Here is a 17391-nt window from a genome sequence, read left to right on the forward strand (position 1 = left end):
GATGTTCGCTGACGGACTGACAACAGGTAAGTGAAAGGACTGAGCTTAAGTAGGACGAGGAACCAATCAGGTACCCAGCAGCAGCTGGTACCAAACGAGCAGGAACAGATGGGTGTAATGAGAAATCATGACAGGCTAAACCGTGAACAAGTCATTCATTCATGCAGTAATCCACTCTCCTGCAGTCATTTTATATTTTAATGTTAAACGAGTAAGCACATTCTAATGTGCTTAAGTGCACATTTCTAAAGTTGCAAGTTTTCCAATAATTAGTTACTTCTCAAAATGGTTCAAGTGTGTTGGTTCACCTCTCATTTAAGGATGCCAAGATAATGGAGATTTTTACCATCTGAAACAACAAAACAGATCCCAAAACGATTGGATTATCATTGCTTTGCATGGGCCACACACACAACTGTGGTTTGTTGCAGTGTAGTAAACAAGAAACTCCCCAAAAGTAAATTGATTACACTATCTTCTTTCAAGAAAAAAAAAAGTTTTTATTTTCTGTTTGTTGGTGTACAGCATTTTTATATGTATAAAAAAAAGAAAAGACAATTTACTTTTCATAAAAGCGTGATTTTTATTCAATTTTTAAATGTGATACTATAATGAAAACGAACCATACAGATATACATGTATTCAAGCATGGATGTACTTTTGTTACGATAGCATGTTTGGGACTGCAACTACAAACATCTCCAGAAAATATACATATTTAATTGAAGGTTGAGATTTTCTTTAACGCACTTTTAAGACATTTAAGTTTTGGCCAAATAACTGCATATTTTCAGGTCAAATTGCATCCATATTAAATTAAAAGACTACTCAACCTGGCCACCTACCCGTTGACCTACTACCTTGTATGTATTCAAAAAGTGGTTGGTATTCATATATTATTTCTCGGCTTATTTAGGATATATATTTTTGGCAAGTTTCATTGTGGTTGGGATTTTTATGCAAAATAGAAGATATCTGTGTTTGTTTGTTGAGAATTGATGATCACTTTTGCTTTGCCCGTTTTGTGTGACTTGTGTGCATATCAAATAACTGAATTTATAAATAAAATACAAATGTGGATTGTTTTTAAAATGTTAAATGCACTCTGTTTATTTGTACTATATGTAAAATTAATCAATGGGAAGCAATTAAAGGGTTGAGTGTGTAACATTTCTGATTTTCCATACTTTCACTTAGCATGCATTTTAAATCAATTTATTCATGAGTGAACCCAGACGAAAGCACTGTTTCGCAAGGGTGTCTGAATCAAACGGATAAAAGGCCTCAATTAAGCCTAAGCTGCAAGCCAAAGGCCAGACTGATCGATCTTTAATACTAAGAATTGCGTATATAGTTTAGTCTGTGAACCTAATTGAACCTACTGAAAATCTAACAAATATATTCCAATATGATCAGGTGAATAAGGCACTTTTTCTCATGGCTCTGCCCATAAAATAATTTTCAACGGGTAACAAAGATATACAAATCCCCATTACATGAACATTAAATAAAAAAAGCTTGTATTATTTAAGCACAATCTATACTAAATATAATGGCATTTTTTTGCCTACCAATTACCAAACCACATTACACGATATTGAGAGTGAAAACAAATACACTAAATTCAAGTCAAGCCATGTTTGTTTGTATAGCCCTTGATCACAAAGAGTCTCAAAGGGCTGCACAGATGAAAGATTATTGCAAACCACAGACAATTATTACACCATCCCCTGATTTAAAACCTACATGAGGGCAAGGAAAAACTCAAAAACCTCAAAATGAGGAAAATGAAGAAACCTAGAGAAGGGACCGCACATGAGGTAATCCCCCTTCCAGGATGACCAGGCTGCAATAGGTGTTGCAATAACAAATAATACACAGATACTGTCACATGAAATATAGGTCATTCATAAGCTATTGTAAGGAAGTGTTTTTCAACCCTAGATTTAAACAGTTCCACTGAGGTTGCAGATCGAAACTCAGGGGGAAGAGCATTCCACAGCACCGGGACCCAAATGTAGAACGCTTTCGAACCTGCGGATCTCTTTTTGGCTCTTGGGATCACTAGTAGACCAGCATTTTCAGAGCGAAGGCTCCGGACTGGAACATAGGGCAAAATTGAATTCCTGGTGTATGATACAATAACAAAACAATATAATTTCAGGGGCTTGAGGATAAACGTCTCAGGGTGTATGTGGCCTACGAACTGTGTTTTTTTATGGATATGTGACTCAAAGCAGTATTTTGTCTTGTTGAAGTTGCTGTAGTTGTGGTCACAAGCGCCCCACCGGAACACGTGTAATACGTACCCTCCCTTTTATTTTGTGGTTTATAAAATCAGCGGTCACCCGTTTCTCAATGCTTGCTTGTTTTAAGGACTTTGTCCTGATTGCAAGCCCAATATACCCTGTTTATTTCTATTTAGTATACTTGTAATTCAAGTCATCACCTGTACCGATCTCGTCAGTCTTGTTTTCTTCATCCATCTCGGTCGGATTCCCGGAAGTTGAACACGCGTTCGGACACTGATAATCTACGCATACACCGGTTAGTGTGTTGTTTTAACACTGATCATTTACACCATGGGTGTCAACGTGTATATGGCAATATTTTTGTCGAAGTTGGGTGCTTTAGTTTGACTATTAAGAAGGTTTTAAGACCCGTGATTTTCATACGCTAACCGCTAACGCGCTAACAGATAACGGCAAACGGTTGAAATGGATTTCGTTTGGTTTGAGGTGTGTAGAACAGTCTAATGTGACGTGTTTGTGTTAATAATTGACATTTAGGAATGGTTTTCTGAGCACTTGACGGGTATAAATTGGGAGGGGTTGGTGAAGAGATTAAATAAACAATCGGGTCCGTTCAATAATTATTGTTATTGTTGATGAGTACAATAATAATATCTATCTATCTATCCTGGTCATATCACTCGAGAGGGGTGACTGACAGCAAGACCCCTGGGAGGTGTAAGAATTATCCCACCGTGGTCCGCTGCGTGTCGTAAGAGGCGACTAAAGTGGAGGGAGCGAGGGGACTGGGGATCCTCCCCTCTCTATATCTTCTCCCTAAGAGACAGCAAGGCAAATAAAGGGGGCGGGGGACCAAACGATCTTGCAAACCCTAGTTATAGGGTCACTAAATGTGAGAGGGTGTGGAAGTAAAGTGACTAAGTGGAAGAAAGAGGAGATCGGAAGGATAATGACTAAAAGGAAGGTTCAGATTCAGAGATTCAGATATACTTTATTGTCATTCTAGTACATGTGTATACAGAACGAAATGTCGATACATCTGACCCGCAGTTTCCTTGAATGTACAGATCTAAAAAAAAAATGTTGTATTGAGTTGGAGTATTGAAGTACTAATAATAAACTAAATAATTATGGCTATGTATTGTATTATACAGTAGTGCAAAAAGTGCAAGAGTAGCAGCTAACCAGATGTGCAAAATGGGCAGTCAGGTAAACTAGTCACTGTACAGTAACAATAACACTGTAGTACGATAGTGCAGAGGAGAACAGATGTGCAAAGGAGTGGCTAGGTATAAAGAACTCCTAGTAGTGCAAAAAAAACAAACAAACATACGTACAGATTATCAGCAGTGTAGACTTGCTATGTGTGTGATTGACCATTTAAGTCTAATGGCCAGGGGGACAAAACTATTGCAGAACCTGGTGGTCCTGCACCGCACACTGCAGTACCTCTTCCCAGAGGCTAGCAGAGTGAACAGTCCATGATGGGGGTGAGAGGGGTCTCTAATGATGTTCTTGGCTTGGGATAGGCAGCCCTTCTGGCCAATGTCCTGAATGGAGGGGAGATAAGTTGATGCGTTAGCTTTGAGCGAAACAAAGATGAAAGGAAAGGGTGAATTACAGCTTGGAGGTATGTATGGTTGAAAGTCTGGAGTTACAGGTGGACATGCTAGAGAAGGAGTGGCTGTGCTTGTGAGGGAGAAAGCAAAGGAAAAAACTGTTGGATTGGAAAGAGATATCTTCCAGCAATAATAATAACAAAGTATTTAAAGTGTATGCAAGCCAAGGAAAGTCAATGCTCCTAAAGTTTAACTTAGCTATTGTAAATGTAAACAGGTCTTGTGAGTCACTATTTTCATCAATTTTACTTGCTTCCACAAAAAAGTATTTGACTCGTTGCCGATAGGGACCGACGTTGTAAAAGAGGCAAAACAAGTCACACAAAAGCGCCATATCAGTGGCTTGCAAAATTTCTTTCTTTGCAAAAATATTGCCAGTGTTCTACCCTTCCTTGCTACTGGGAGAAATTATTAAATTTGTGTTATAGAATATATTTCATATACAATACACGCGATTAGTAAAAATGTTATATTACTGCTGTAAGTCGAATCTGCCTCCGGTTGGAAAATTCGCCCGAGTAGGCAAATATGGCAGAACATCGTTTTATCTTTTTCATATGTGTTACTTAGTACAACAACTATTTTCATTTATATTTTCATACAAATTTTGTCCATTCATTCATGTTTTGGTCAGTTTAAAGTTGAATGTAATTATTTATGAGGGGGCATTTTTTATTCTTACGCTGCCCCAAAGTGTGTTTTAGTGTGCTTGGAGAGAGAACATTTCCTTGAGCTAATGTTTATTGAAAGACCAAAACGTTATTGTAAATCTTTATTCTGATATGGTATTTTAATCAATTCTATCATCGCGGGTCGACTTTGCGGCACTCCATCACTGATACGTGCCTCATTTTCTGATGAGAAGAAAAGCATATTATTGATCATATGTTGTGCATTAAACATAAAATCTGCAATAGACTCAAACCATCCATATTCACAAGGCCCTAATATAACTTTAACGTCTGTTTTTGTCTTGCAGAAGTCAAGGAAGTTATTTGTCTGGAGGTACTGTGTCCAAAGTCACTTTGTCTAAGGATATCATGGAAGGTACAAAAAACATACACATTAAAGAAGAGGAGTGGGCTCACCCTCGAGTGAAAGCAGAAAAGCAATCGGATTCTCTGAAAGAGCACGAAGAGGAGAAGGGGCAACATCCCCATGTCAGACAATCTGAGGAAAAGCCCTCTCTCATGAAAGAAGAAAATGAGGAAGAATTAGTAGCGTTGACTCGTCTTCCTTTTAAAAGTGATGCTGGATTTCAGACCATGACAGCAAAAGGTAATGGAAACCACTGCAAACAATCACCAACAGGCTATCCAGTATCACATAGTGATGACGCTAGGTCGGACACATTCGGATAAATCTGAACATGATAGAGCGGCTAACCTTGATATTAAACATTGGAAATGTTCCTCATTTGAAAAAAAATATTTGCTTATAAGTATGACTTGAAACGACGCATGATAATTCACACGGGAGAGAAACTCTTTTCTGGCTCATTGTGTGGTAAATAATTCTCCTAACCAAGCCATTTGGTAACTCGCATAATAACACACACTGGCAAAAAAACGTACGCCTGTGTGGTCTGGGGCAAAAACGCATCTCAAGCAACTCATTTGGTGACTCCCATAAAATACGTACTCAGTTTGCCGATTGGGGAATGTAGAAAACTACCCACAGTAGGTTACTCTCCTAATGATCACAACTTATCTCACACTGAAAACAATGTTCCCTTTGTGGTAAAAAGTTTGCTTGTAAAAGCGGTTTGACAAATCTTATAAGAACACACACTGTGGGGAAACTTTTATCTGCTCTATTTGTGGGACAAAATTCTCTCAAGCAACACACATACACACACACACACACACACTCTAGAGAGAAACATTTTTCATGCTCATGAAAATACTTTCAAGGATGTCATTTAGCAACAAATAATTCACACTCGAAAAATATATTCTAGAAAGCAAAGTTGAACAAAACATTTAAGGACACATCCTGGTAATACCATTTACTTGCTCAGGATGTGGGAACAATTTTCCCGAATAGGCATTTTAAAACCACTTTAACTGCTCAGTTGAGGGACAAAATTCATCCAGACGGGTTATGTAAGAATACATAAACTAATACAGTGATCCCTCGGTTAACGCGGTTAATAGGGACCAAAACCACCCGCGAAAAGTGAAAATCCGCGAAGTAGCGACGCCTTTTCAAAAATGCTTAAAAAAAATAAAAATGTTTTTTTTTAAATTTTTATTATTTTTTGGACCTACGAAGCTCTGAACCCGCGTACGTGGAACCACGAAGTAGCGACGCCCCTTCAAAAATGCTTTAAAAAACAAAACAAAAAAAACAAATATATATATATATATATATATATATATATATATATATATATATATATATATATATATATATATATATATATATATATATATATATGTTTTTTTAAAATATTTTTATTTTATTATCATTATTTTTTAGACCCGCGAAGCTCTGAACCTGCGAACGTTGAACCGCGAAGTAGCGAGGTCCCACACAAGTAAGAGACGTTTTGCTTGCTCGGTTTACGGTCAGCAATTCCCCCAGAAGGGTCAAATTAAGAGACAAGTGTCCTGGTGAGAATAGCATGAAATAACGGAGCTTTAGATATGATCCTGAAGATTTGAGGCAATCTAGTTTTTAGGGTTTTATTTTCCTTCTTAAATAAAGGAAGTTTCATTTGAATATGTCTCACACATGTTGGACTATAAATGTACATATCTTTATTAGCTTCTCTAAGCCTTTCTTTGTTTTTTAAAAAAAATACATGGTATATTAATTGGCTAGTGGGCCAAGTCATTCAGCAGGCCAGGTTGAGGGAACAGTCCGTACTAATATCGCTGGCTCTAATGAATTATAACGAGATGGAAATGTCCTCTGAAGTAGGAAGAGCACAGCCAATGATTTTCTGGGCTGTGTTTATGATTCTTCGTATGGGTTTTCCTTCTGCTACCATGCTCCGAGCATACTACACCGTTACACCATTCAACTAGCAACTTAACAGTGTGGCGATTATTTCCAGTTGTCAGTCCGTTAGTATTATTCTAAACTGAATTTTAAATAGTTTTTGTCTTACCAGTTTATTGATTGGCTTAAATGTTTACTAGAGGGTTTTATTTTGTAAAGGTACAATAATGCATTAAAGCTCCAGTGTGTAATAATTAACCACCAGATGGCACAGTCGTCTAATGTGAACAAAAACCAGTACCACAGAAAGCAACAACACAGCAGACAAACAGAGCGGCGACTTAAGTAGGGGTTCCACTTATGTGTTATTGTACCTCCTCAAAAGCACTGACTATTACACTTAATGTCTCCAACAGATTGCATGGGTGTTTTTTCTAAAGAAAATTAAAATAACATCCAATGACGGAATGCTGTTTGAGATAAATGTGAGTGTATATAGCAGTCAAAAGAACTCACCCTACATGAATGCATGCATTTATATCCTTTATCCACGCAACTTAAAATTACCGTATTATTCTGGACTATAAGCCGCTACTTTTTCCCCAAACGTTCAACCCTGCGGCTTATTCAGTGATGCGGCCAGGGGCGCTCGAGTACAAACGGTACGATTTAGACCGCTGAAATATATGCGCCGAGGAAGATTGCACCTTCTTAGCATGTGCATACAGTAAATTTAATTAGCATAAACACGCGCTCATTTTGCAAAATACAAAAAAAAGGCACATGACGCAGCTTTCAAGCTTAAAGCAATTGAGCAGTCCGATAAGGAGGGAAACAGAGCTACTGCATGTAAACTTGGCATAAACGAATCAATGGTGAGACGCTGGAAACGGCAGCGGGAAGAACTGGAGAAATGTAAAAAGACGAAAAAAGCTTTCCGAGGTAATAAAACTAGGTGGCCTGAACTGGAAAACCTTCTAGAAGACTGGCTGAACACACAGAGAGCAGATGGCCGAGGTGTTTCGACTGTGCAGATAAGACTGAAAGCAAAAACGATCGCCACCGAAAAGAAAATTCCGGATTTCAAAGTAGGACCGTCGTGGTGTCTTAGATTTATAAAACGAAAAGGTCTGTCCGTCAGGAGACGGACAACTCTGTGTCAGCAACTCCCTCCCGACTACGAGGAACAAGTCGCACATTTTCACAAATTCTTTCAAGAAAAGATAGCGGAGAATTCAATTGGACCAGACGACATCATAAATATGGATGAGGTACCTCTCACATTCGACCTGCCCCTCACCAGGACTGTCAACAAGAAAGGAGAATCTGTCGCGCTGAAAACAACCGGACACGAGAGAACTCATTTCACCTGTGTTTTGGGCTGCACTGCATCTGGACTGAAGCTTCCACCTATGGTAATTTTTAAGAGGATTACTTTGGCGAAAGAAAACTTTCCTAAAGACATTGTTGTGAAAGTTAACGCGAAAGGGTGGATGGTAGAAAGCCTAATGAAAGAATGGTTGACCGTGTGTTATGGCAAGTGACCGGGAGGATTTTTTCATAGAAAAAAAGCATTACTCCTTTTGGACAGCATGAGGGCACATATCACAGATTCTGTAAAAGCAGCCATCAAGGGGACAAACTCCATTCCAGCTGTGATTCCTGGGGGCACAACAAAGTATTTGCAGCCGCTCGATATTAGTGTGAATCGTGCATTTAAAGTGGTGCTATGTGTTGAATGGGAGAATTGGATGACTAGCGGCAAGAAATCTATTACTAAAACTGGCCGCATGCGAAAGGCAACTTTTTCGCAAGTCTGCCAGTGGATCCTACAGCGTGGGGCAGCATAAAAAAAAAACACCATCACCAACGACTTCCGAAAAGCCGGTCTGCTGCGTGACGGAGAGGAGGGCACAAAATCAGGAGTGGATGAGAGTTCCACTGACAGTGACTGCGCGAATGAGGCTGCAGGAGCGTTGGATGACGTATATATCACACTGTTTCTGTCCGACACTGAGGAAGACGATTTTGACGGCTTCAGTTCAAAGGAGGAAGATGAGGACGGTTTAGCGTGATTTTTACGGTATGTTTTTTTTTACCAGACTTGTTTACTGTGTTGCTAGCTTGTTGCTACCGTTAACCCTCCTGTCAAGGGCACCGTTTGGGATGAAAGTTATATTATTATTATTAAAGCTTTGAAAACTCTCTCGGTGTACCGTCTTTCTTTGTAAATATGTGTAACCATGTATAATATGTATTTGCAACTGTATATTTTTGTAATGTATTTATTTGTATTTATTTGAGACACTTATGCTGATGTTTTTCACGAGCAAATAAGAAAGAAGGGGCAGAGCAAACGCGGGCTGATGGGAAGTGGGGGCGGGGAAAGGTGAGTGATTGTGGACGCGGGATACAATAGTGGATATCTATTTTTCCCACCCTTACCTTTGGAAATATACACTTTTTTTTCCTTTGATTACTTTCAACGGGTACGCGGACTTTGCAGGTCTGCATCGAATAATCATTTTCCGTTCAATTCGCCGGCTGTGGGTTTTGGACTGTGTCAGTATGTGTCAGTTTGGCTAGGACCTTGACTCAGCCTCTTCGCTGGGAGCAAGTGTCTCGGCCTATTGGCTTTGAAGTGTATCATGATATAACTAATAATGGATAATGGATAATTGCTAAAGAAAAAAGAACAATAAATCTACACAAAATCCCCCCCCCCCCCATTAAAATTGTTCAATCAAAAATAACCCATGCATGTGGCTAATATACCGGTGCGTCTTGTGTATGTACTAAATCGGTTTTCCTCCCGAAATGTGGGGGGTGCGGCTTATAATCAGGTGCGCCTTATAGTCCGGAAGTTCAACATCCTTAATATGTGATATTGTTTTATTATGTTCAACTTGCAACTCGATTTGTGTGTTTTTTAAAAATTATTATTTTTCTTTAGTTCTATTACACAGGACAGAAAAAATAAAGATTTTTTTTTCACCTTAGATTACCACCTACATTTTTAACCCCAATATGAACTTCAATATCCAATTTAAAAATGATTTTAGACACCCCATATCTGTTTTGGTGCCAATATAAAGATAAGTTTTAATTTTTTCCCCACTCTTACTTCTTGTGTTTCTGGTCAGAGGAATGAATTAGCGTTTGCTGACTTGTTTCTTGCAGATGATGATAAAGATATCGGGTCTACATCGCCAGAACTTCGATCTGGGTCCCCGCACATTAAACAAGAAGAGGAGGAAAAAGAGTTGGCCGCTGTAAAAGAAGAGGATATAATTAGGGTTTTGATGAAATGCGAAGGGGAAAGTGATGAGAGCATGGGGGCTGAACCTTCGATCATCAACAGCAGAAAGAGGGGGAACGGTGGTAGATCAAAATCTCATGGACTAATATGCCACCTGTTGGAAAGTGATGATTCAGCGTTGCAGTCTCATGAGGATAATGGTGGCGGTGATGAAGAGTTTGGAGGTGACTTAAAACATTTGTGTGACACCAAACGCTGGAAATGTTGCCATTGTGGTAAAGAGTTTGCATGTAAAAGCGGTTTGACAAAACACAAAAGAACACACACCGGAGAGAAACCTTTTACATGCTCGGTTTGTGGGAAGAAATTCTCTCAAGCAACCTATTTGCCAATACACGCAAGAACACACACTGGAGAGAAACCTTTTGCGTGCTCAATTTGTGGAAAAAGATACTTTCAAGGAAGTCATTTAGCAACACATAAGAGAATTCACTCTGGTGAAAAACCTTATGTTTGCTCTGTGTGTGGCGTGAGATTTACCGAAAAAGGAAGCCTGAGGATACACGCTGTAACACACTCTGGTAAAAAATCTTTTGCCTGCTCAGTTTGCAGTCAAACTTTTTCTAGAAAGGAAAGTTTAACAAGACATTCAAGGACTCATACTGGTGAGAAACCATTCGCTTGCACAGAATGTGGAAAAACATTTTCCCGAAAGGGCATTTTAAAACTACACTTGAGAACCCACACAGGTGAGAAGCCATTTAACTGCTCAATTTGTGGGCAAAGATTCACCCAGAAGGGATATGTAAGAATACATAAAAGAATACACACAGGTGAGAGACCTTTCGATTGCTTGGTGTGTGGTCAGCGATTTTCTCAAAAGGGTCAAATTAAGAAACACAAGTGTCAGGGTGACTGTAGCACAAATTAACTGAGCTTTAAGTACGAATTCGCAGATTTGATGCAATTTAGTTCATCGGGTTTTGTTAACCTTTAATGATGAGATTGAATTTGGAAATGTCATACATATTTTGGATTGTAAATGCACATATTTTTTTTTAATAAATTGTCTAAACATTTTTTTATATTGTAAAACAAAGACATGGTTAATGTATTTGCTCGTGGGCCCAATCATTTTTGACACTATCTCACTTTAAAGAGAATGCAATTATTGCGTGATCATGATTTATGGTCACTGATTTTACATCAATACAGTAGTTGGCTGCAATTTGCCAGTCTTATCTGTTGAAATGTTTTAAAAAAAATATATTATTATTATTATTATTTTTTTTAAATAAACTTCGATGTCCAAGAGCAGAATCTTAATTCATCTCTGTCTACTCAGAATGGGGGGACTTAAAAACATCGGACTCATTTCAGTTTATTAATCCCTTCCTTGAATGGCAAAGTGTTTAATTTAATTTTTAATATGTTGATTTCATGTTAGAAATCTTAATGTACTTTGGTATGGTTGGATGAGTAAGAAATAAAAATCAAATTAAATTTGTGGCCATGTATTGTATAATTCCCCCTCGGATGGGTCTGGCCTTGATGCGGCGAGGGGGCTTGCGTGTTCCAGTGACCCTGGAGAGCGATACCGTCGGGAGCTTGCTCCTGGTAGGGTCACCCATGGCGGGCCGGTCTCCGGGGTAGGTTCCAGACAAACAAAGACCCCAGCGTGTCGGTACGCTGTGAGGTGGCAGCCCCACCAACCGACTATCCTGCGGAGGGCTAACAACTCACCCAGGAGAAACACACTTTGTTACGAAACTGACCAGAGAAAAAAGCCGGACTGACCAACACGGTAACGGACCCCAGCCTGCCCCCGACCAACGAGTACGGATCGATCTTCGTCATAAGACCCGTGTCGCCACCTGGAATGTCCAGACACTCCTTCGCCCCGGAGCTGCCACCCTGCTGTCCCGAGAGCTCTGTCGCTATAACATCACCATGGCAGGGCTCTGTGAAGTACGATGGCAAGGCAATGGTGAAACAACAGCTGGCAACCATTGCTACATCTGGAGTGGCCCCGAGAGTCGGACCGGCCTTTACGGTGTGGCTCTTGCCATTCCAAAAGCCCTCCGGAGGTCCCTCATCAGCTGGACACCAATAAGTGACAGACTACTGTCTGCTCGATTCCTCCACCATCACGGCAAGATGACAGTGATCGTCGCCTACGCCCCCACCGATGTCGCTGATGAGGATGCGAAGGACGCGTTCTTTGACCAACTCCACCAGGCTGTCAACCAAGCCCCACCACACGACGTCACCATCATCCTCACTGATGCCAACGCCACTCTATCCAGCATTGATCGGTCCCCCGGCTCACCTGTCGGCACCACCTTCGTTGACAGCACAACAAACGACAATGGCAACCGCCTCCTCCTCCTCTGCCACCAAAACAACCTTTGTGTTGCTGACACCTGGTTTCCCCGGAAATGCATCCATCACTGGACGTGGTACAGCCCAGATGGCAGAACCAGGAAGGGATTGGACCACATCCTGATATCACGACGCTGGAAGTCGTTTGTAACCAACTGCCGGGTGTTCAGAGGAGCACAGCTTGGCAACACAGACCATCGTCTGCTGGTGGCCCAGCTCAAGCTAAAGCTCCGAGCCAACCAGCACAAGACTCTGCCTCGCCCCGACTCCTCCCGACTCAGCGACCCCAACATCGCCAGAGACTTCAGTTGCTCCATCCGCCGCTCTCTTGATACCCTGGCTCCTGACAAGCTGACAGACTGGGCGGCCTTCAAGGAAAGTGTCCTCCAGTCTGCTCACAATGTCCTCGGACGCCCGCGATCCTCCCCGAGAAAGCCCTGGATATCAGAGAGGACACTAAACATCATAGACCAGCGGCGTGAGGCCCGACTCCGAGGCGACCTCACAGAGTATCGGAGACTGAATCGCCTGCGCAATGTGGCCATTGCTGAAGATAGGGAGAGGTTTTGGCAGGCAGAAGCCCAACAGCTTGAGTCCGCGGCCAACAACAACAACATGAGCCGCGTATTCAGTCTATTACGCCAAGCCCGTAGCGGCCCACACATAAAGACAGCCCTGGTAAAGGACTCAGACGGCAACCTCATCATGACAGAAGCCAACTGCCTCGAGCGCTGGAAGGAGCACTTTAGCCTCCTCTTGCAGCACAGCACCATCCCGGCTGATCCCACCCTCCTACGGGCTGCGAGCACAGCACCTCCTAACGACACCTGCTGCACAGACCCCGTAACACCCGAGGAAGTGAGAGCTGCTCTGAAGAAGTTGAACACCAAGAAAGCCCCCGGCATCTGTGCCATTACCGGCGAGATGCTCAAGGCCGGCGGTGATGGCATGGTGGAGTGGCTAACCCGCCTATTCAACCAGGTGTGGGAATCGGAGCAGCTGCCCACCGACTGGACCAGAGGAGTCATCTTGCCCTTCTGGAAATGCAAGGGCGACAGGCTTGTCTGTGGAAACCACAGAGGCATAACCTTACTCTCCATCCCGGGCAAGGTCTTTACCAGGATCTTGCTCAGCCGTGCCCTTCCAGCAATCAGAAGCTGCCGCCGTCCCCAGCAGGCTGGCTTTATGCCCAACCGCTCCACAACGGACCACATCTCTGCCGTCCGTTTGCTGATAGAAAAGACCCGTGAATTCCGTAAAGATCGCCATCTATATATCGGATTCATTGATCTGAAGGCCGCCTTTGACACCGTCTGCCACTCTTCACTGTGGAACATCCTCCAAGCTCTCAGAGCACCACCCAAGATCATAGCCCTGTTCAAGCTGCTCTACAGCAACACAGAGAGCTGTGTCCGTATCAACGGCATTGACTCCGACTGGTTTGCTATCTCCAGCGGCGTTCGCCAAGGCTGTGTGGCTGCTCCCGACCTTTTTAATTGCATCATCGACCATCTGATGTTCAGGGTTAGTGAGCGCATCCCCGGAGTGTCTTTCGGCAACTACCACCTGACTGACCTGGAGTATGCTGACGACACCATCATTCTCAGCACTTCCTACAGCCAGCTGAGAGACGCTCTGGGCATTTACAGCGAAGAGGCAGCGCGGCTTGGCCTGCAAGTGAGTTGGACGAAAACCAAGTTCATGTATGTCGGTGATGGACCAGATCCACCTCCCATCCAAATTGGTAGCGACATCGTAGAGCCTGTCAAGAGCTTTGTATATCTGGGGTCCATGGTGACAGACAATGGGGACCTAAAACCAGAGATTCTCCGCAGAAGAGCCCTGGCAGCATCTGCTCTGCAGTCTCTCTGGAAACCACTCTGGCGGCACCAGACCATCGCACGCAAGACGAAGCTCCGCATTTACAACCTCGCCGTACTCCCTATCCTGCTTTATGGCTCAGAAACATGGCCCCTGAACGACACCCTGGCCACAAGAATCGATGGTTTTGATAGCAGGGCTCTCAGAACCATCGAGAACATCAGGTGGCCCCAGCGAGTCTCCAATAAAGAGCTCAGAGCCCGCACGTGCCAGCCCCAAGCATCTTCCTTGGTCGCACAACGCCGCACCCGCTGGTTTGGCCATGTCCTTCGTCTACCACCAGACCATCCGACACGAGCCATTCTCCAGTTTGACCCAAAGGCCGCAGGCTGGAGACGACCACGAGGGAAACCCCGCACTCGATGGCTCGACGTCGTTGCGGGCGACCTCCAACAACACGGAGTTGCCGTAGAGGATGCAGAACAGCTGGCACAAGACCGCCAGCATTGGAAAAACCTGGTTCATCTGGTCGGCTCAACGCACAGGGACGGGACCCCCCGACCTTCGCTGGAGCAATAAGTAAGTAAGTAAGTAAGTATTGTATAATTTGACTTAACATTCTTTTAGTCATAATTTTTAGGCAAGAGCTCACCATCTCATCGATAACATGGCAATTGCATACCAGAGTTGTAACTAAATCAACTCCCTTTACAATACATTATATACAGTAACCCTTCGCTATAATGCAATTCACTTTTCACTGTATCGTTGCTTCACGGCTTTTCATAATGCATTTTTTAAGAGAATAGGTATTGGTTAAAAATAATTAATCTCTACATATAGAGCTGGGCAGCACGGCGGCGCAGTGGTTAGCGTGTGTGCGGCACAGTTCATCTTCATGTGGGTTCAAATCCAGCTACCGGACTTACTGTGTGGAGTTTGTATGTTCTCCCCGTGCTTACGTGGGTTTCCTCCGGGCACTCCGGTTTCCTCCCACATTCCAAAGACATGCATTTCAGGTGGATTGACTGGTCTAAATTGTCCCTAGGTGTGAATGAGCGAGCGAGTTGTCTGTCCCTGTGTGCCCTGCGATTGGCTGGCAACCAGTTCAGGGTGTCCCCTGCCCACTGCCCGATGATTGCTGGGATGGGCTCCAGCACCCCTGTGACCCTACTGGGGATAAGCAGTGCAGCTAATGAGATGAGATGAGATATAGAGCATTCAATACTTTTACTTGTAAACAAAGTTTTAGCCTGCAATAAGTTTTTGTACTTTGACTTCAACATGGTCTAGAGCACAGGTGTCAAACTCGCGGCCCGCGGGCCACACCCGGCCCAGCGTACAATTATATCCGGCCCGTGAAATCATTTTATATACATCTACTATAATGGCCCGGCTCTATGAAACGCTGATAACTTCCAAACTATAATCGGATGCTAAAAACCACAATGGCCGAGAAAATTATGTTAACTGACATTGTCGGTAAACCCGTGTGTCTTATTTGTGGAGCTTTTGTGGCCGTAATTAAGGAATTTAATGTAAAACGGCACTACAAGACAAAACTTCAGAATAAGCTGGAAAACTTGAATCCAGAGAAAAGATACAGAAAGTTGAAAGGTTAAAGAAGAATATGAAGATGTTTTTCACCAAAGCAAAGTCCCAAAGTTTAAAGCACAAATTTTATTTATATTTCCTTTTTTTCAGGACAGGAAATATTTTTATGAAGAGCAACGATTTTTAATTCATTTCATTTTTAAATTTGATTATTCTGGAATAATATTCCTGACTTTTAAATCCATATTTTTAAAAATTAATTTTTTAAAAAAAAAGGCAAGTTTTAGTGTATTCAATAGATATTTATCCTGTTCGGCCCGCGACTAAAGGTGTGGTTTGAGTTCTGGCCCTCTGTATAGTTGAGTTTGACACCCCTGGTCTAGAGTCTTAACCAGGGGTGGCGAACATGCGGCTCTTGGCCAATAAGAATGCGGCTTTTTGCCTCATCGTATTTTCTATATACTGTGGCTCTTTGCCTCGTTTCATGTTTAGTTTTTTTTTGTTGTGTAATGAGGGTGGACACTTTCCTTGAAATCAACACAAGAACGATACTTGTTATTAAAAGGAGAGGAGTGTGTTATGGGAAATAATGTTTTTAATTGTGTGTGTTTGTGTGTGTAGGTCAGTGCGTGGTGTGGCTCTTTGACTCTCACAGATAAAACATTTCGGCTCTTTGTGTCAAACCTGTTCCCCAACCCTGGTCTACACTCTAGTGTATTTCATTGGACAATCATTGGAGGAAAAAAAAGCTCTCTACAGGTTTCATCTATCTCGGGTAATGTTTGGTACGTAACCCCAGCGGTAATCAAGGGATTACTGTACCTGCCAACCATCCAAATGCGGAATTCATGTTTTTTTTTGTTCATGGAATATCAATTGAGCAGTGAAATTGACTTGTTTTGTTAATTCAGGCTGTGACCATTTTGCTTATGACTCTCCACTCAAAAACACACAAACGTTTCTCAGTCCTTGGCTGTGCTTCAAATTTTTTACAGTCCTGGTTTGAATAGCAAACGTTCACAAATATTTTTTATTAACAAGTAATGACTTGTCCAAGGAAAGGTTTGACAAAACACAAACTATTCTTATCTTGCTTTATGATTAGCTCAAAATGAAATAAATAAATAATTTAAACCAGGCTGAAAACAAAAACATTTGAAAATGTATGGATGTCTTATAACACTTTTTATTCCAAGTGTTTGGATTTTATCAGTTGAAATCGACCTTACTTTACACAATTATTGAATTGAATTACCAACTCAACCCACTTGATTACATAGTCATTGACATTAATAAAAAGTGATGGGAACTTTTAACCTGAGAACAACATTTAGTGTCGTGAAAAGAAATGAAAAGTTCCTGTAATAACCAGCCTTTTTGAGAACGACATGTAGCCATTAATAAAACTTAAAAGAACATTGTGTATTATTTAGCGCCTCCCAGTTGTAAAAACTTCATCCATAAAAAAAGAGATTTTTAAAAAGTAAGCAAAAATGTATTTTATCATATGTATGTACATTAAAAAAAATACCCATAGGTCTAGAATTTGAATGTATTT

The 17391-nt window shown here is 41.8% G+C and overlaps 1 protein-coding gene across 2 annotated transcripts; it reads left to right on the forward strand.

The window, feature by feature from the left end:
* Positions 1-2283: 2283 nt before the first annotated feature.
* LOC148350950 (uncharacterized) lies at positions 2284-11583 on the forward strand. Of its 2 annotated transcripts, XM_088319917.1 has the most exons (4): positions 2284-2547; positions 4851-5149; positions 9998-10516; positions 10682-11583. In XM_088319917.1, the coding sequence occupies exons 2-4, from the start codon at positions 4912-4914 to the stop codon at positions 11005-11007; spliced, it is 1083 nt and encodes a 360-aa protein (XP_088176043.1). In that variant the 5' UTR covers positions 2284-2547; positions 4851-4911; the 3' UTR covers positions 11008-11583. The 2 variants fall into 2 exon arrangements, with proteins under 2 accessions (XP_088176043.1, XP_088176042.1); XM_088319916.1 differs by having other exon boundaries at positions 9998-11583.
* Positions 11584-17391: the final 5808 nt, after the last annotated feature.

The sequence above is a fragment of the Urocampus carinirostris genome, chromosome 16, assembly GCF_059441175.1.
Source record: "Urocampus carinirostris isolate Australia breed hairy pipefish chromosome 16, RoL_Ucar_1.0, whole genome shotgun sequence".
In the NCBI taxonomy this organism is placed as follows: domain Eukaryota; kingdom Metazoa; phylum Chordata; class Actinopteri; order Syngnathiformes; family Syngnathidae; genus Urocampus; species Urocampus carinirostris.